Source organism: Anoplophora glabripennis, unplaced genomic scaffold, assembly GCF_000390285.2.
Source record: "Anoplophora glabripennis isolate ALB-LARVAE unplaced genomic scaffold, Agla_2.0 scaffold18, whole genome shotgun sequence".
Taxonomy (NCBI): Eukaryota; Metazoa; Arthropoda; class Insecta; order Coleoptera; family Cerambycidae; genus Anoplophora; species Anoplophora glabripennis.
This window is the reverse complement of record NW_019416221.1, coordinates 1,232,094-1,252,420: the sequence shown is the minus strand read 5'-3', so window position 1 is coordinate 1,252,420 and position 20,327 is coordinate 1,232,094. Positions and strand designations below refer to the sequence as shown.

Here is a 20,327-nt window from a genome sequence, read left to right as displayed (position 1 = left end):
TTTTACAGCAAATGTTTAAATAGATGAAAAAAAAAAAATTCAAAATTTTTCGAAGTTTTTTTTTTGTATTTATGGAACCTTCCGGGCATGAAGAAAACAAAATTCAATTGTTTCAAGCACGATTCGGCTTCTTTTTCGTTTATCAACTTTTAATTAAATTAAAATTAAAGTTGGTTGGCAGGTTTTGACCCCGATTCATACCGTTTTTTGAGACAAATTTGTAATTAATTTTTGTGCAGTCTGTAATCACTTAAAAAACAGTTTTTTTCAAAACTACTCTTTCTCTGAAAAAAAAATTTCAAAACAAATTATTTTTTCATTAATTTAAACGTTATTTGCGGTAAAAATGTGAGAAAACTTCAAATAAAATAAATATTTTCCTTTAATCATGATTATGAAGTATTTAAGCTCAAAAACGTGACCCTTTAATTTTTTTCAAAAGTTTGTTTGAAACAAAAAAAAACGGTTCACTAAATCGAGATGAAACTTCACAGGGTTCTTTTGGGTATATCGAACTGTCATGCTTAACATTAGTCATTTAGCCATCAATTTTCTAAAAAACCATAAATTACATGTTTTTCCTGTTTTTTAAAATTCGTGTAAAAGATGGAAAACATTTTTTTCCGAAAAGTTGCAGCAGCATATTATAAGACATTTATTCCGGTTTTCGAAAATGTCCTTCAATTGTCTATACGACCATTTGTCGCGAGATATCGATGATTGAAAACAAAAGGATCCTTTTCCGTTAAAAGTACGATATTTCGATGAAAAATGGTCATATCGAAATTTAAAATAAAAGGAAATTGAAGCTGAATAAACAAACTATCTGGTCCATGCAATGACTTAGCTGAAAAAAAATTTTCCAAGTCCGTAGAAAATTTGTCGTCCTATTTTTTAGAATTGTATGATAACCATAGCTCCTAAAAAATTTCGAACAAAAGATCTAAAAACTATAATCTTAGAGCTTCAAAATACTTTTTTTTAATTCCCGGTACGAGCATTTTTCACCTAAGTACAGTCTGTCAAAAATCACGAAAAAATTTCGGAAATTCTTTTGACCCTTTCATTTTTTGCATTAGTTTAGAGATCACTGTAATCTTATTTAAAACACGTGTTTGGTTTGTATCTCCAAAATGTAACATCCAATTATTTCTTGCAAGTATTGGCTTTGAAATTGAAAGTTCTAAAACTTTGGTCAGTATCAGTTTCTATGTACTTGATCACCGCCAATTACAGACACATTGCACATCTTTAGCCTCCCAAATATCGAGAAGTTTGGAAGCAAAGGAAGTAACTAGTTACAGATTGTCCCAGAGGACCGCCATTGTCTGGCGAATGGGTCCATATAGACCGACTCGCTAAAGCCGCTATAGAGGGGCTTTAGAACTACAGGAACCAAAATTAACATGAGGACGAGTCTAGGTTTTCGGACAGCGGGTCGGCCCCCATAGAGCCTAGACCGAAAACAACGAGGGCATGTCAAAGATTCCTAGCTCAGGCTAAGGAAGTGCAATGACAGCGATCAGATACTTAGACCACAGTATAACAATATTATCCATGGAATAGCAGTTTTAATTTATGAGGTGCAAAAGACAATATTTTACAACAAAAATATGTTATCTAAGAATGATTTTATTATCTCTTGTGCAATATTAATAAATGATAGAAGATTAATGTAAATAATTTTTTATGGAATTGTTAGCGTTCTAATTTTTTCTTCGAGGAATTCAATTTCCTCTTGTAATTTATTTATAGTAATATCAGTTATGCTGGCCATCGACTCATCATTATACTTGGCAGATTTGTCGTTCTGAAAAAAACATGTATATTTTAAAAAATCGAAATCACCTCTTCCGAAATTTTAACATGAAATTAAGGAAGTTGTTGCCAAATATCAAATAATTTTTTAGGAAATTTTATGACACTCAAAACACAATAGCCTTCATAAATGATTGCAAGCCACGTGACTAATATTTTGTTTGAGATTTTATTCAACCAATCAGCGATTGCAGCGAGCATAAACGTAACAGTTTGTCATTGTTCATTGTAAACGAATCATTAATATTGCCGATGCCAAGATTTACGTATTTTTAGTAGACACTACCAGCCGTGCTGGGCGATCACGTGGCTTAGAATCATTTATGAAGACTGTATGAAGAAAAATTGTGGTTGTGTAAATACCTACACGTAACTGTAGTTCCTTGATATCTTGCGCCAGTTGTGAAATCAAAGTGTCCTTATCGTCTATATTATGTTGGATGTCAGATAAGTCGCTAGTCATTTTCTCTTCAAGTTTTCTGTTTTTCTCAATAATTTTCTCCAGTTCTACGCTGGTCTTCTGTAATCTAACGAAAATACTCGTTTTCACTTCGTGCAAGTGAACCTTTACCTCTTCATTGAAATGAACCCGTGCAATGATGTCCTGTTTAATGTGTTCTAACTTTTTTATCTGAAAAAGTGGTAGTAAATTATTTTGCTTTAAATTTTTACCATCGCACCTGCATCTTCAAATAGTCTATCTCGTCTTGAAATTCAACCGTCCTGGCAATCGATTCATTTTCTTCGAATTTAATTTGTTCGTGGTACTTGTCCCGTAAGTTGAAATGAATATGAAACGGATCCTGGTTTTCTCTCTTCATTTCTAATTCTGTCTCCTGGAAAACGTTACTTTATGAAATATGTATATCCAAATACGAGACATCTGAATACCGTTCTCTTTTCTTCCAACTCATGTTTAATAGCAGCGAGGCTTCTCTTAAGTTTATCGAATTCTAAAACTACGTCCGCGTCTCGTAACCTAGCTGCCAGGAATTGCTCCTGCAACTTGTTGATGGGTAGCGTTTCTTTTTCGTCCTCCTTAAGTAGCTCAACTTCGTTTTTTAAATCGTGTTCGCACAGCCTCAGTTCTATTATAATCGCTTCTTTTTCAGCGTTTTGAAGCCTGGTTTCGACGAGTTTTTGCTGTAGACACTCCACAACGTCCCATTTGAATGACAATTTTTCTTTTATCGGTTTCAGTTCCGTCACGGAATCGAACATTCCGCCATTCTAAAGATAAAGGTGATTCGATCGACAAAAATTTTACTTCAAACGAATTTTGCTCATGCCACTTACCGTTTGCTCGATGTTCTCTTGTATGTGGTTGATTTGTTCCCTGCATATTTCTAAACGTTGCGTTGCCATCAGATTTAACCTTTTCTGTTCCTTTAGGTTCGCTAATAACGCGTTTAGATTATTCTTCTTCGTAATCACATCTAGCTGGTTGGATGTGAATAGGTCGGTTAAATTGTTCTGCTCCTGCTCTAGGCGTTGGGATTTTTTCAGTAATTCGCTGTTTCGGTTCCGAGCAGCCTTAGAGCAAACAAAATCGAAGATAAATTAAATGAATTAGGATTGTTTCGTTTTTTATTACATGATTTATGGCCACTTTGGTCTTTTGGGTACCATCCCTTTAAAATTTTCCTGATATTTTATCAATTTATAATGTAGAATGTTTTCATATACAAGAATAAAATTTTTAATGATCTAGCTTCTTTTGAGACAGACGTAGAATGATATAATGAAAATCGTCTTAAGTTTTTAATGGCGCCAAACTGGCAGAAAGCAACCTGCTAATTCACAGGTACTACGAACGCGTGATATATTCCGCCACTGTGTGAGGAAAATCAATTTTAACTGGTGATATTGCAGGCCATAACTACTCTGCTGACTAGTGCCCTGACTGGTAAAAGCTAGGATCATTCGTCAGCAGAATCAACAGACATATAACGATGTCAAACATATTCTCGTCAGTACTATAAAGCTACTTTTTATGAATGGTCACTGCTATTCAAGTTTTGAACAACTGGCAGAGAGTGACCTGTCCGTGAACGATTATTACTGAGGCATTAGTATGCGGAGTAGTCGTTTTCTACAAAATATATCAGCTAATATAGTTTTCGCCTGCACGGTGGCGACACGTATCGTATTTTCATAGTACCTGCGAAATAACAGGTCGCTGTCTGCCAGTTCACTACACTGAAGATCTAGTTACCGTATTATTATTTTTTATAATACTTACCTCAAGTTCTAAACTTTGCTTGTTCACTCTTTCAATGAACATGTTCTGAGACACGATTTCATTCAGCCACATACTTAAAACCTGCTTTCTGCTCGGTGAATGCTTGTATCAAACGGTTATCAAGATAGGAGCACCTGATAACTCCAGATAATCTGCATTGTTTATTTTATCACCCAATCAAGGCAGGTAATAAAATCCCACAGAATCTGTTATACAAATATATTTAAAAAAAAAATACGTACATACAAGCAAACAATACCAATGACAAAATTGTATAATCTGACAATTAAATTTAACGATACACGTTACAACAATAAAAATAATTATTGCTCAAGACTGGATCCGAAATAAAATTTAAACCAACACAACGAGTATAAAATTAAATAATAAAATACTTTACCTCAATAAAAAATCTAACCACACCGATATTATTTCACTATGTGCGAGCAATTTTTTTTTTTGAGTATTACATTAAAAGGTATTATAACATTATCGATACACGTTACGAAATTGTTATTTCGATGTTATCTAGGGAATGTTGTTTTTAGAGACAATAAACTTATTAATAAACGCAAATAAATATAAATACTTTAACCAGTACATAAAAATAGCACCTAATTACGTAGTCGCCCGACGGAACGTTTCGAGTTAAAATGTATAGCCGTATACTAAAAAAAAGTTTTAAAATACTAGTACATACAAATTAAAATTTAAAAAAAAATTCGTTAAAAATAATTTTTAATAAACCATGTAATACTGTAACGAGATTAACTCGAGACGTTTCCTCGGGAATATAGCTTTCTAATAAATTAAATTAAAGATTTAGTCAAGTTACTCTGAATCGATAACCGCTACGTATATGACATGACTATCGGGTTGGGTTCACATCACTCTAACGACGACACTACTGGCTTTGCGCCACGAAACCAAACGGTATTTCCATTTTTTTTTTTTTTTTCAACAGCCCCCTTATAATACTAAAGATTAACACAGATAAAATATTAAAAAATCTACTCTAACAACTCTCACTAATTCATAAGATACATCTTGGACGAAACCAAGGTTTCCGTTATATATACTTTTTTTTTCACAGAAATTTTACGTTTACCTAGAAATTAGCAAAGTGGAAATTAAGTACACAATAAGGAGATGTGAAAGTAATAACCTAATAACGGACTTATTAGTTTTTGCTAACACATTTTTTTACCTTCAAAAAGAGAAACGTTACACGTCAAATATAACCTCATATTAAATTGACAGTTGTAAACTGACAGTTGACAGATGTCAGTTAGATGTAACTGACTGTTGCACCCGTACAGCTGCGGACGATATTCTTTTAGTCATTTTCGGACATTTCTTTTACCCTCAGCTGCACTTGTGCGGTGCACAAAACCGATACAAAGCCTTTACGGCTTTGTATCGGTATACAAAGCCGTAAACTAATAACTTGAGAATGGGTTTCTGTTTGCGTTGCAAGCCCGGCCTAATAAATGACTAACATAACTTACTAGATTGGTGCTAATCTAAGGACAGAAAATAAGTTACAGAAATGTGAGAGAAACACTTCTCGTTAAAGTTACGGGCACGCCAACCCATAACCTTGTTTTATGGGATTAGTCGAGTCGTACCAATATCCTTCGTAAACTTTTCTCCATTATTTATACGTCTTATCTTCAACGTACCATTACAAAGTTGTATCTCGAAGCAAAATTCTATAAAATTGGAGTTACAAAATTCTAAACATGACTTCAATTACGCGATAAACCCTGCAAATTCAAGAATTCCACCTAATTATGTATATACACATCTAAATCTCGAATCACGATACCGAAAAACTAACCGCGACCCAGCAATGGTGTCCGGCGGGATGAGGTACTACTGAACGTCTAGACCACAAACCTACGCTACACCTCAAATTATCCTAGAAACTCAGTCGTGCTGTCAGACCTGTGGCACGCGATTTTCAGAGCTGTGCACCTCCGGGGCGGAGTGCTTGTTTCTGTTGGCGTCCAGTTTGTCGCCGTCGCCGTTTTTCGGGACGGCGGTCTTAGACAGATCGCTGAAATTAAGCTCGGGCGGGGTGGTGGGGGAATCGGCGAGATCCAACCTTAAGGTGGGATCGTCGAATCGGAACTTGATGTCGTCATCGGTGCTGTCGATGGACGAGGATCTGTCCGTGGACAGGAGGCCGCTGCCGTTTCCTAAGCCTCCTTTTTGGTAGGATTCCAATCTCATGACCTTGAAACAAGACGGGCCAATTTATAAATAAAAGTTCTGGGGAGACGCGCGGATATTATTAGTTAAGTTAAGTTAGTTAAGAGCAATGTATTTGCAATTACATGTAATGTCGGGGAAACTTGTATGTATATAAAAAAAAGTGCACAAATACACACTGCTTGTTGATTTGTGACAATTACGTTTTTTTTTTAATGGTATACCCCTTGCTACTTTTAAACAGGTTGTCTGATAGACGTTTACATCCCAAAATAAAAGAGCACTTGCATTTTATCGTGAATACTCCGAGTGAAAGCTCGTGTGAACATATCCAATAAGGTGGTATATAAAAATAAATGTTTTTTTCGTGTCTCTTGTGAAAATATGTTAGTTTTTCATATATTAAGAGCCCCCTCAAAAAATCAGCTCAAAAAAAATTTTTTGTCGCTCAAGATTTTTTAAAATTTTCAAAATCGTCAAAAATTGAATATTTCTTTTTTAAATTTTTTTCTCGTTATTTTATAATTTTCTAGGTTGAAAAAAATGTCTATTCTGAAAATTTCAAATAGATGTTTTGATTTCTAAAGGTCACTCATAATTATTTTAACTTTAAAAATATTTTCGAGCGACCTCTAAAAATAAATATCAACATACTAATAATTTTTTTATTGAATTTGATGAACAAAAGGATAGAAATAAATTACGAGACACTTAAAAAACCGCACTGTGATAATCAAATATTTATAATTTTTTAATATTTTAAAATTTAAGTGTCTCGTGATTTATTTCTATTCTTTTGATCATCAAATTCAATAAAAAAAATTATTAGTTCGTTGATATTTATTTTTAGAGGTCGCTCGAAAACATTTTAGGTACAATACTTTTAAAGTTAAAATAATTATGAGTGACCTTTAGAAATTAAAATATCGATTTGAAATTTTCAGAATCGAGATTTTTTTCAACCTAGAAAATGGTAAAATAACGAGAAAAAAAATTTAAAAAAAATCAATTTTTGACGATTTTGGATGTTTTTAAAAATCTTGAGTGACCTCTAAAAAATTTGTATTGAGATATTTTTTGAGGGGACTCTTAAAACATGATAAACTAATATATTTTCACAAGAGAAACGAAAAAAAATATTCGTTTTCTTTTGGGCCACCCTAATGTCCAGTGTTGACAATTTCGAATTTAGCTCTTAATCTTCATTATCTTCGAGATTTAAAAATAGAAAAATTTACTTATTTTATTCAGGTTTATGCTGTTTTAAACGGAAAACTCCAACTTAAAAAAAAAACAGTCTCTTTTTGACATCTTAGGGCTGGCACCATGCATTTAATTTTTTAACTAAAGGTGGCAAAATAGCAACAATGTAATTGCCATCTCTCCTCATGGTCATGTCTTGTTATCTCTTGGGTGTTAAATTTGGTACCAATGAGACAGTGTATAAAAATTATAGGTTATACAAAAAGATAAAAAAAAATAATTTCAAAGAAATTATATGAAATATTTTTCTATCAAGTCATAATTTGAGTAACATAATTTTAATACCTTACTTAATAGCTAAGAAAAAAAAGTAAATTTTTGCACTATCTACGCAAAATGCTGATCTAAATAGTAAAAATATTAAAAATATTTTTCCAATTCTACCGCAACTTATACAAAAAAAAGCACACTCGTGATATGCAAAGTAAGTTAAACAGAATGCAGAAAAAAATTAAATATATGATTAAGTATCCAGTAATAAAATACTTCCTAATAACAGTAATATTAAACATTGCATTGATTAGTTCCTTTTATATGATAAAATAATTACGACGATGTATCTACTAAGATACCTTGCATATACAGGGTGTGCTATTTAACACTCCAGCTGCCAATATCTACGAAATGACGAAATTTATTTTAGTTCTGAAAACTGGGGTTGTTAGATCCCTCCAATAGCTTCAAATTGCAGTTAGAATTGTTAGTTCAAATCTTTCTGTATAGATGGTCCATCTGAAAGATCGTTAAAGGGGGTGTGTCGATTTTTGCCCCATTTTGTTTTTGCGATAAAAAATGTGAAAAAATTCCTACTACCAAAAATGAGTCGATCTGACCCGAAACGGACCACCCACTCACCACCCAGTTTCCCTGTAACACCCCCGCAAATACTGGAAATACCGTCACTAGATAACATCATTTTGGAGAGATTCGGCGCTGTAAAACTGAATAACTCGCCTCGTATCCTTGGGTTTTTGGGGTTGCTGATCACGAATCCGTGGTCCATTAGCCTCCACCAGATGTATTTCAAGGTCATTTGAAGGTCAAACTGAGAAAACGCTGATAAAAAAACATAAAAATTATATCTGTGGGTTTCCGGGGTCGCTGATCATGAATCCGGGGTCCATTAACCTCTGTGAGATTGGTTACAACAACACATAAACGTTACTTGGATTCGGAACCGACGACCCCAACAACGTATATATATTTTATATTTGTTATCACCATTTTCTCAGTTTAACCTTCAAATGACCTTGAAATCCATCTGATGGAGGCTAATGGGCCTCGAATTCGTGATCAGCGACCCCAAAAACTCAAGGATATGGTGATCGAGGCGAGTTATCCAGTTTTACAGCGCCGAATCTCTCCAAAATGATGTTATCTAGTGACCGTATTTCCAGTATTTGCGGGGGTGTTACAGGGAAACTGGGTGGTGAGTGGGTGGTCCGTTTCGGGTCAGATCGACTCATTTTTGGTAGTAGATATTACAGGAATTTTTTCACATTTTTTATCGCAAAAACCGCCCAAATCGACCCACCCCCTTTTGAGTAATTTTTGTAATATAAAGTTTTTCCCAATATTTACTTGTTTTCGAGACATATCGAATTCAATATCATTTGATCATTTGTTTTTTTTATAATTTATTGTTTATTAATTAGTATGTGGGGGGGAATAAAATCATTATAAAAATATTTTAAAAGAATATTTTGTCTAGGTGTGATTTAAATAAAATAATAGATTTTCCTGTTACATCATACATTGCATATTAAAGTCGACATATCTCGAAAACAAGTAAATATAGGGAAAAACTTTATATTACAAAAATTACTCAAAATTTAACAACCTTTCAGATGGACTGCATTTCCACGTTCCAGGGTTTTTTTAGTATCGCCACGCCATCTATACAGAAAGATTTGAACAGTTCTAACTGTAATTTGAAGCTATTCGAGGGATCTAACAACCCCAGTTTTTGGAACTAAAATATTTCTTTTAATTTCAGAGATATTGGCAGTGGGAGTGTTAAATGGCACATCCTGTATACAACAAAATAATCGTCAAAATTGTACGATGCACTAAAATTTCATTCCAGATCGAATCTGAACACCCTGTATATAAAAAATTACTGTTATCAGGTTATTTAATAATGTATGAATTTCCCCACTGAGGTAAAAATTCTTAAAAAATCAAGCTTATGTTTACAACCTATTAACTTTGAAGTTAATTTTACTTAATTTTTACAAGTTACTGTATGTTTTAAGTGATTTTTGTTATTTTAAAATTATATGTACCTTTCAGAGATAATAAAACTATACTATTGCGATCTTCATGCACATTATTTTGCTTATTTATTTAATTCCGCTGGAAAATATGCCACGACCGCGATTCCGTAACCAATCAGTAGGCTCCATCGATAAATCAGACAAATATTCAATATCCTTAACATAAAAATTGACGTGTGTGTGCGGGTTACCAAAATAGTAAGCATCAGAATAATATAAAAATCAAACGAGAATTTTTACTACTTTTTGATCTAATAATAGTTTGTGTTCGATGCTTCTGGAAGCTATCCGAATCCATTTCAACATAACCTCAATAAGCGTCGTTAGCTCATCTAGAGAATAAACATCCATCTAAGAGAAATGGCATTTGTAAGAATAATCTAGTTTTTACCAAAATCACATATCTACTACATTCAACAATTTTTGGAACCCTTTAAAATGATACACCCATGGAATAGCCTCCCTACTATTTTGGTACTGGGGCACGTTCAGATGAAAAGCGCACAGATTTCAGCCGGTTACGTCAAACACTACATCTAAACACTTCCAAAGAGTACAGTTTGACAGTTGTGTGAGAATTTTGTAGGTTATGCCATTGACAGACTAATATTAAATTCTTCAATTTTATTTTTCGGGAGGTGGCATATTAATCCAAAAATGAAATACGGAACTGGTCGGACTATTCGAGAATTCAACTAAGATACCTCAACAGTACTCTAAATGTAATCAATCACAACATCAAGCATTACTGATTTGTACACTTACTCGAGCCATTTCCACGGCTCAGTGTCCGGACTGGTGATGGGCGTGGGAAACTAAATAAATGATTATTAGCATAATTAGAATCACAGCTGTTGAAAAAAAATTGACGATCACTTAAATTTGAAAGTAATGTGAAAAATTATATACGAAGTGCTACTTTAGACGGGAAACTTGAGAAAATATACTTTACCATCTTTCTTTCTGTCTCAAATTTTTTTCAACTCTGAGAATAAGCGGCTATTATTCAATGTTAACTTTCTGTGAGTTTTATTTACAGTATGTACAAAACTCAAATCAAGCTAAAGCAAGTGCTTTCCACAATATAGATCTATTATAAATTACCAAAACTAGACACCAAACTTACTTCGGCCTGCAGATCGGCGACTTTGTCCTGAAGATCCCGAACTTTATCGCTATCGTCCACCGAGTGGATCCTCAGCTCCCCTTCCGTGGCAATTTCTTGGCTCTAAATAAAAACGAAGCGATAAATATTATCGTTTTGCGCAAAAGAAAAATACCAATTCCTTTACCCACCTTCAATTCCAGCTGGCTAATCTTCTGGGTCAGTTCCGCCACGGCCTGGGTCTTCTCGGCGTCGCTGATCTTAGCCTTCATTAGCTCGTCCTGCATTTTACTCTCCAGATCAGAGTACCTCCTCTGCTCTTCCAAAAGACGAGCCGCTGCCTCCCTGTCCCTTAACTCGGCCGCTTCAAGGCTCTCCCTCTGCTTCTTTATCTCCTCGTCTTGCCTGCGCAGCTGGTTGGTGCTCACCTGCACCTGAGTCTCCAATTCCATAACCTGAAACAAACGTTTGTCCAATACATGTCACTATTAGCGGCTGATAACCCAAAGTACCTTGAGCCGTAACTCTTTAACTTCCGTGAGGGTCTCCATCTCCCTTATCCTGGTTGTCATGAGTTCCTCTTCCAATTTCTGAGTTTCGTTGTGACGGTTCTCCCAGAACAACAGCTTCTTCGGAGTGCTGTGAGCGTCGCTGGACGAGGTCGGTTCCTGCTTGTGCTCCTGCAAGTACGAAAGCTATAAACGATTCACAATAGATGTCGCTGAGGCAAAAGTTTTCTCCTCTTACCTGAAGATGTCTCTGCCACTGGTTGCTCAGCTCCGACACCCTCTGTCTGAGATCCTTAAGGGAAAGGTTGGCCTCGGCTTCTCTAAGCTTCACGGCGATCAGTTCCTCTTGTAAATGGGCCACGCTGTTATCTGGCGTTATCTCCCTCAAGGTCTTCTTGTCTTCTTCTAACTCGTGGATCCTCGACCTGAGGTCCCGGATCAGAGCGTCGTTCTCCGCCTCCCTTAGCCTCACCTTTACCAGCTCTTCCTGCAGACACTCGATCATTTCTTCCCTTTGCTGCAGCTGCTCCTGTTTCAACGTTATCTCCTCCATCGATGACTGCCTCGAAGTGTGCTAAAGTGTATATTTTACAAAACAAATATGTTTCGTGTTAAGTTCACTTACCGTTTCCTCCATCATCAAAGACAAAGACCTGATCTTTTCGTTCGCCAGAGCGAGCTGGTGAGTCGTCTCCAGGTGGGTGTGTCTGAGAACGTCCAGCTCCCTCTGTACCACAAATGTGGTCTCTTCTTCTTCCGCTCTGCTCACCTGACCCCTCACCAGACGATCCGCCAGGGCTTTGCTTTCCTCCTCCAGCATCTCGCACCTGTGCCTTAGCTGCTTGTTCTCCTGCCGTAATCTCTGGAAAATGATTTAATGGTAGGGCACTGGTTAGAATTGTGAAGGATTTCAAGGGGTACCTTCAGTTCGGCCATTTCTTCTTGTTCTTTCGTCTTTATGACGTTGTATTCCTTCTCCAATTTCTTCATCTTCTTAGCGTTGTACTTCATGCTGTAAGCGGACTGCATCAGACTTTCGGGGTCTGCCTCTGCGCGACCCGGGAGTTCTTTTTGGAAGTACTATAACACATTTTATTAAAATTGTTTTCCATAAAGGGACAATTTTAGTAAACAATAGAAAAATAATACAAGTACCAAACAGTATGGCTAAAATAAAAATAACATGATAAAAAACTACCTTCAGCATTCCCTCCATGTCCAAGGACATCAGCTCCTCCTTCCCCAAAGTCAACATCGCCAGAGCTACCTTAAATATTATCTCCATCCCTTCCGAGAGGAACACGTCCATTATTCTGCACGCCAACGGTAGAGAGAGAGCCGTGGTGAACAGGGTGAGAAACCAGCTGGAAGCGTACATCGAGGTGTGGAAATTTTGGGACTGGAAATGCTGATTCAGATCTGGTAGGTATTCGGCCACCAAATTTTCTAACTGGAACATGCAGAGACCCAGCTCGGCCATGCTCGGCTTGAACATGTCGCGCATCCTGAAGTCTTCCATGATCTTCACTAGAACGGCAAACGCTTCTTCCTCCGGCATCTAAAATAATCCACAATCACATTGATACCTAGCACTGAAGAGGGACGTACCTGCATTAGAAGAAGACCCACGATGAAGCCCGATCCTTGGCAATAACCCACTTCTCTGTCGTGCAAGGAATAGGCCTTGATGACGTTAAAAAGAGATTCTTGACCTAGTCCGTCTTTCTCTTTGAAGAAGTCGTGCTCTGGGTAAGTCCTGGCGATGTCCCTCCTTATCACTTTTTCGCATGGCGATTTGGTCTGAAAATGGCCACTTTGTTGTCTCGTTTTTTTTATGTCAACTGCAAACATGAAGTATACGCGAGATGTAGCACTGACGACATCTAGCGCATACTTGCCGACTTAAGATGGAAACATTTATCTTTGAACAAAAATATTGAATATTTGCGAAGGAATATGAACATTAAAATGATCGAATTATCGAACATATGAGAGTTTTTTTTTATGTTTTACTAATTTTTCCCGCCGCTACGCTTACTTTTATATACTCCGCGTAGAGCTTCTTCTCGGGAGCCTCAGTGGCTGCGCAGAGCAGCTGCCAGACGATCGCCCTGAAGTGAAGGGGGATGCCGCGACGGACCATCTCGCGCACCTGGGCGTTGTTCTTCTTCCAGTGGTTCTCCCAGTCGTTGGCGATGTGGCCCCATCTCACCCACAGGTCCTCTTCGCCCCCGTCCTCGGTGCGGTCGTGGGTGGAGCTCGTCCCTGAAGGCACGAAAAACACGGAATTAGCCACTCTGCGGGCATCGTACATTGGAAAAGGCGCCCGACGCACTAATTTCTAATTTATCTAGTAAGCGGCGGTACATGTACTTGCAATTAATGTTGTACGGTCGTAGGTGACTGCGTTAATAGTTAATAGCTGTTTTTTATCGTCGATGCACGATCGTCAAGTCAGTTGTTGGGTGTCGTCTTCGAATTGATCGGACCCCCTTCTTGAAGTAATATTTCTATGCCATATAGGCAGTAAAATACAGGGTGTAAGTAGTTTGAGTGCCATGAGATAGAGTAATCATAATTGAACAAAAAAGTTGTATATTATAAGGGCGTAAAATTAACAGTTTTCAAAATACAGTGAGTATTAATATTGGGAAGTTTCATCACAACGTGACAACAGTGCTTAACCTAACGATCATACCACGTGTGCATGCGGCAGACTTGTCCTACGGAAAAAATGTAAACAACTATTATTGTGAAACATTTAGTAAATTTCAAGACATTTGTTTTCTAGTTTTTAAATAAATAAAATGAAATGTATCGATTTTGTTGTACGAAGATAGTGTTGTGCTCAAATTTTAGCTCGAATTTTAGTAATTATGAATCTCTTAAAACAGGAACTTAACTTTTAAACAGACCCAACAAATTTTTTTTTACTTCAAATGGTTATATTTTCTATATTTTATTTTAATTCGAGTATTGCATTTAACTTATGTATATCCCATCTTGTTTGAAATGTATCTTTGTTTGGAACATCACTATACTGGAAGTTTTTTCAACATATTTCATTGTAATCTAACTCTAATAACAAGTGCATGTATATATTTTACATAAGAAATGTACAAAATTGTGATTACCGAGCTCCAAAATCGACTCCAACATGTTACAAGTTACACACACATGCCTGTCTACTGTCACATCACAAAGATTTTGTAAAACACTGTGGACTTAATGATCCAAACAAACAAGTGTGGATTACATGCCACTACTGATAAGGAGATAAGATTGAAATACCTCTAGGACAATTATTACGTCACTTAATGGTGCGAACTATTCAATCAAACTTGATACATTTCGGAGAAAGCGAAAACAGTTATTTAAATAATGAGCTTGACACTGATTCATTGATAACTATCAGCAGATAAATGTAAATAAATACAGGGTGTTAGAAGTTTGACTGCCTTAATTTTAACATACGATAGAATACATTAAAATAAGCAAGAAAATATTATATGACATGGGTCCTAATCTCAACCATTTACGAGAAAAAAATTATCAAAATATCCAATTTGATATACAAAAGTTCGATTAATTAAGAAATATTGACATATCTGCGTGCATAGAATACCATAAAATACAATTTTTATAATTTTTTTGAACGTCTTTATGCTTAATTGTAAAAAATAATTAGTGTTGTAATAAATTTGAAATTCGATAAAATTCATATCGAGCAATGGCGCGGCGGATAACACGAGCTACTTAGCTGTCCAACAATACGCAGTTCAGTTGGTATCTGGAATTGGACCGTGTCTGAGTGTTTTTTGCGTACCACTATTTCCATTTCCATCGAAAATGGTGGTGGAAAAACTGTTAATCTTACGCCCCTGTAATATACAACTTTTTTGTTCATTTATGATTACTCTATTATCTCATGCTGAAATAATGGCAGTCAAACTTCTTACACCCTGTATACGCGTTTAGAATAGAAGTCGTCGTCTTCAAACAACAACTTTTTAAAATGGACCAAACTTGAGACCTTTTACATGCGCCGAACGAAGCGCCCCCTACAAAATATGGCAAAATACTATAATCGAATTTGAATTCCTCATCACAACAAACCCCCGTAGACCCAATTTAGTGCAAATACCTGCTATGCGGCAAAAAATATTAAGAAAAAACGATTTTTTAAATCTTTGACACGTTGTATAATTATTATTATTAATTTTTGTATTAAGGTAAGTTGGGTTAGATCGGCCTATCTTGACTCCAGGAGCCTACCAGTACAATAGGGGCCATTCGTTACAAAGCACCCCGTGTACTTCTACTAAAGCAGCGGTTACACTGGATCCGAATTCGTATGAAATCGTCTGAACTCGTACGAATCGTCAGAAAAAATACGTATATTAAGCATGAGCGCTGTTGCACTACTGTCTCTATTGTCATTATAAATTCGGTTATACTCGTATTTTACTTAAACCTGACGAAATGGAACAAACGAATGTTGTCGTATCATGAATTCGTATCTAACATAAAGCAATTATTAAACCAGATTGGTTGTACGTCAGTTTAAGAACATGCCACAGCTAGTATAACTACAGATCTGTAAATAAACGTATTTGTTGCAATTTGGCATTTCGTACGAATTCGTACAATATCGTACGATCAAATTTTCTTACGAACTCGTATCCAATGTAATCGCAGCTTAATGAAAATTTCGCATGAATTCAAACTTACAACCGCTACAAACAATCCAAACACAAATAAACGGCATTACCTGAGGTGAGCGAGATCTGGGATGTGTCGGAGCTCTTCCTGGAATGCCCCGACGCCGACGCCCCGCTCAGCGAGTTGAGCGACTTGGCGTCGGACTCGTAGAGGCGGTTGGCTTCCTCCAGCTTGGCGAGCAGCTCCAGTTCCGGTCGGGAGGCGTTGTTGTTGTTCAGCGGAGGACTGTCGAGCCTCATGGCAGTGGGCGGCATCGCCGTATAGTAGCCCCCATCGGACTCGACCACCAGGCAACTCAGCGAACCACCACTGCGGCAACAGATGCGAAAATCAACCCACGTCCAATAATTCAACTGAAGCCTCAGGCCAATTGGAACAAGTTCAGTACGATTCCAATTGGAATGAGTTCAATAAAATTAAAATTGAGTTCAGTTGCATATAATTCCGTTTCAAATGAAAGGTTCAATAAAATTAAAATTTAACCGAGTTAAACATCATTCCAATTCAAGTGAATTAGGTTCAATACAATTGCAAATAAAAGTTGATTTAATAATACGATTCCAATTGGAATGAGTTCAATAAAATTAAAATTGAGTTCAGTTGCATATAATTCCGTTTCAAATGAAAGGTTCAATAAAATTAAAATTGAACCGAGTTAAACATCATTCCAATTCAAGTGAATTAGGTTCAATACAATTGCAAATAAAAGTTGATTTAATAATACGATTCCAATTGGAATGAGTTCAATAAAATTAAAATTGAGTTCAGTTGCATATAATTCCGTTTCAAATGAAAGGTTCAATAAAATTAAAATTGAACCGAGTTAAACATCATTCCAATTCAAGTGAATTAGGTTCAATACAATTGCAAATAAAAGTTTATTTAATAATACGATTCCAATTGGAATGAGTTCAATAAAATTAAAATTGAGTTCAGTTGCATATAATCCGTTTCAAATGAAAGATTCAATAACATTAAAATTGAACCCAGTTAAACATCATTCCAATTCAAGTGAATTAGGTTCAATACAATTGCAAATAAAAGTTGATTTAATAATACGATTCCAATTGTAATGATTCCAATTGGAATGAGTTCAATAAAATTAAAATTGAGTTCAGTTGCATATAATCAGTTTCAAATGAAAGGTTCAATAAAATTAAAATTGAATTCCAATTCAAGTGAATTAGGTTCAATACAATTGCAAATAAAAGTTGATTTAATAATACGATTCCAATTGTAATCTGAGTGCAATAAAATTCCAATTGAAGTCAGTTCAGTATAATTCCAATTAACTTCAATACAAAATTGGAATACGCCCAATTAGGTTATTAAGACTTCAATTGGCTTTTTTATTTATTCTTTGATTAAAGTATTGTTAATTGATTACTTTACGTGATACTTCGTTTTAGAAATATTATTTCTATAACATTTACTATTTCTATTTTGAATCTTAATATTTTGTGGCTACATTTTGTAAATTTTCGGGCGCAAATTCCGCCAATAAAAATTTCCAAACGCTTTAGCTATATGTTGTATACGTCATTAGTCACAATTATGGAATCAGGTCACTACTTAAGTGACTTAAGGCCCTTTCAGACAATTCTATCACTCCCAAATGATGTCCGACCTAGGTTTGTCTCTAAGGAGTTGCCCCATCTATTTCCGACCTATTTAATTATTAGTTGAGGTTCCTTCAATTATATATTCAATTATATTCGTCTGTATTAAACCAAACCCGCTCTAAATGTGATTATTTATAAGATTTAATGAGATACGACGACAGGGCCGGTTCTAGGCATTTTGTCGACAATTTAGATGAATAAATTTACACCGTAAAACTGAATATGTTTATATTATTCAATTAAGTCTACGGCTCTGATGGCATCGCATTTTCTGCCAAGTAGCCTCCTCCAATTTCCTCGCAATCAAACAAATCCAATTTAGCATTTAGTGAAAATCTGCCTGAGAACGTGAAATATAACACTTTTCCATTAACGGTCCTGAAAGCCGATATTTGTGAGAAGCGACAGATCGACAGCATTGTAGTTCCATTTTGCTTCGCATTGATTTATTTTTACTTCCATGTAATGCTACGAATTCGACGGCGAATAACAAAAATTCTTTGCAATTTTCGTGGCGAACTTAAATATAAAGTACACGTGTGTAGTTTTTGCGTTTTATGGAAAACAATTTCACGTCATTAATATTTATCGTTACGACTACTTAAATACGGCGATAGTTTCAAATTGATTGGAATGATTAATTAATAATTGTTTGGAAACCCTCATTAGTGGGAAATTTTACAATTTTCTCATGAAGCTGGTTGCGTAGCCTCTTGATATCTTGAAGTTTAAACTTCAACTATATTAAAGTTGAAGATACCAAATGACGATTTTAAAAGCAAAATATTTAATATATTAGACAAATAAATGTACACGTACAATCATTGAGTGTTTACTTTCGACTGTGTTTATAGAAATTTATTTATACATGAGAAAAAATTGTAAAACCGTGCTTAAAATGAATAATAATCAAAATTGTCAAAACTTATTGGGAACTTCTGGAACCACCGGCTGAAGCCAGCGGTTCCAAAAAAGTTTTCACCGTATCATCGTGGTAAATCAGTACGTATTACAAAGAGTTATTCTATTTGCATAAGATATTTGTACCGACCGTATCCTCTTCGAGTTCGTCAACACCCTGTATTTCCCGAACTGGAATCAAATAAAAAAAATTGACGAAAACCCACTGAGGCGTGGTTACGTGTCTTTCCCACGGCTCCGGCCTATTTAACCCAATTAAGAACGGAGTGCCCACTTTGAGGGAAAGGATTTTTCCGTGATTTGCTGTAGGAAGGTAAGTGGATCGAACTAATGGAGTTTTATCGTCGAACCCCAACCACCGACAATGTGAAAAATGCCGGGGAGATTTAATGGAAGTCTGAAAATCGTGAAAGATTCCCGATAACCTTCTCCGGTTGTTTATTTAACTGCATTTGATTTATCCTTTAGCCTATATGATTGTGTGCTCGGAAAAAATACCTAATAAACCGTCATCGCAATGCTGTCTGCTACCGCGTCACTTTGTTTTAAAACCTAATACGAGATATTTTTGAGCAATTTTACAAATATATGTTTTGTTATTCTGAGAATACAAGATACCACTTATTTTTTTATGCACCCCTTTGACATATACCACAACAATATTCAGACTATTTCCCTATCTTATCAGAAAGAAAAGAAATATTGCGGTGGAAACTTAAAAAGCAGGACAACTACTACTCTTCGAAAGCCGATAAAAAAATCTTTATAAGTTTGATGAATGGCGGCGTATATCGTGTTTACAACTTCCAAATTTACCCAGAATAAGATGAGTTATATGCAAGATTAATTTTTGTAGAGATAGACGGGCGATATAGTTCCGAGTTCTGGCAGTAAATTACAAAAATGTAAGTGGTTAAACATGACTACATTGTTAGTAAAGGAAACTCGAAGATAAAAAATAAATTGTGAATTACAATTTTGTTTTTACATCCTGTTAGGTTTATTTTCTTTCTGTACTCTGTACACACACAAAAACAACGTTTTACTTTTTGGCTCGCTTTATTTCGCTCACACTCTTATAACATCATAAACAACATAACCCTATATTCTTCTTCTTCTTGTTGTATATATTTTTTGACCTATCTACAAACAAAAATAAATAATTGCCTAAAATCCGTCCTAATTTTTTTCTTCTATTTACGAAAACTTTCCATTGAAACAAAAAACAACAACAGTAACAGCAATTACTTACAAGAGGGTGTACTAGAGAACACGTATGTACATACGCAGATATTATATCTATTTCAACATAATGAAGCTTTAGTAGTAGTAGTAGTAGTAGTATTTACCATATTCACTTCTATCACAGCACTACTCTACGTATACTAAGCTCTAGAGCAGGAGATACCATTAACGATTGTTAGATATGCAATACTAAATAAATTAAGACGTAGTTGATTGTCGAATAATTGCTATCTGGTAAATATCAATACCTATATATTCATGGTTTCCTTATTACAGACTAAAAATGATCGATCTCTGTACAATGCTCCACCACCACCAGTATAGTATGGCTCAAATTAAGTCGATTTCACTAAACTTGCCTTAGTCCAAAAATTGATAACAATGTTATTT

General features: G+C 35.5%; 2 protein-coding genes across 3 annotated transcripts in view; both read right to left on the bottom strand.

Moving 5' to 3' along the window:
* Window positions 1–1,627: 1,627 nt before the first annotated feature.
* LOC108908286 (uveal autoantigen with coiled-coil domains and ankyrin repeats-like) lies at window positions 1,628–4,168 on the bottom strand. The gene is made up of 6 exons (XM_018712287.1): window positions 4,061–4,168; window positions 3,115–3,351; window positions 2,710–3,048; window positions 2,499–2,654; window positions 2,186–2,449; window positions 1,628–1,810 (listed from the first exon to the last, which is right to left on the bottom strand). The coding sequence occupies exons 1-6, from the start codon at window positions 4,130–4,132 to the stop codon at window positions 1,688–1,690; spliced, it is 1,191 nt and encodes a 396-aa protein (XP_018567803.1). The 5' UTR covers window positions 4,133–4,168; the 3' UTR covers window positions 1,628–1,687.
* Window positions 4,169–4,248: 80 nt separating this feature from the next.
* LOC108908285 (ecotropic viral integration site 5 ortholog) overlaps window positions 4,249–20,327 on the bottom strand; it is a 78,473-nt gene continuing 62,394 nt past the window's right edge. Inside the window, exons 3-13 of one of the 2 annotated variants that reach the window (XM_018712285.2) lie at window positions 16,199–16,458; window positions 13,466–13,692; window positions 13,036–13,227; window positions 12,626–12,985; window positions 12,349–12,507; window positions 12,053–12,289; window positions 11,666–12,001; window positions 11,431–11,613; window positions 11,110–11,373; window positions 10,940–11,041; window positions 4,249–6,298 (exon numbers count right to left, since the gene is read on the bottom strand). In XM_018712285.2, the coding sequence (XP_018567801.1) occupies window positions 6,002–6,298; window positions 10,940–11,041; window positions 11,110–11,373; window positions 11,431–11,613; window positions 11,666–12,001; window positions 12,053–12,289; window positions 12,349–12,507; window positions 12,626–12,985; window positions 13,036–13,227; window positions 13,466–13,692; window positions 16,199–16,403 (2,562 nt within the window). In that variant the 5' untranslated portion in view covers window positions 16,404–16,458 and the 3' untranslated portion in view covers window positions 4,249–6,001. The remainder of the gene's footprint in view (window positions 6,299–10,939; window positions 11,042–11,109; window positions 11,374–11,430; window positions 11,614–11,665; window positions 12,002–12,052; window positions 12,290–12,348; window positions 12,508–12,625; window positions 12,986–13,035; window positions 13,228–13,465; window positions 13,693–16,198; window positions 16,459–20,327) is intronic. The other variant, XM_018712286.2, reaches the window with a different exon arrangement.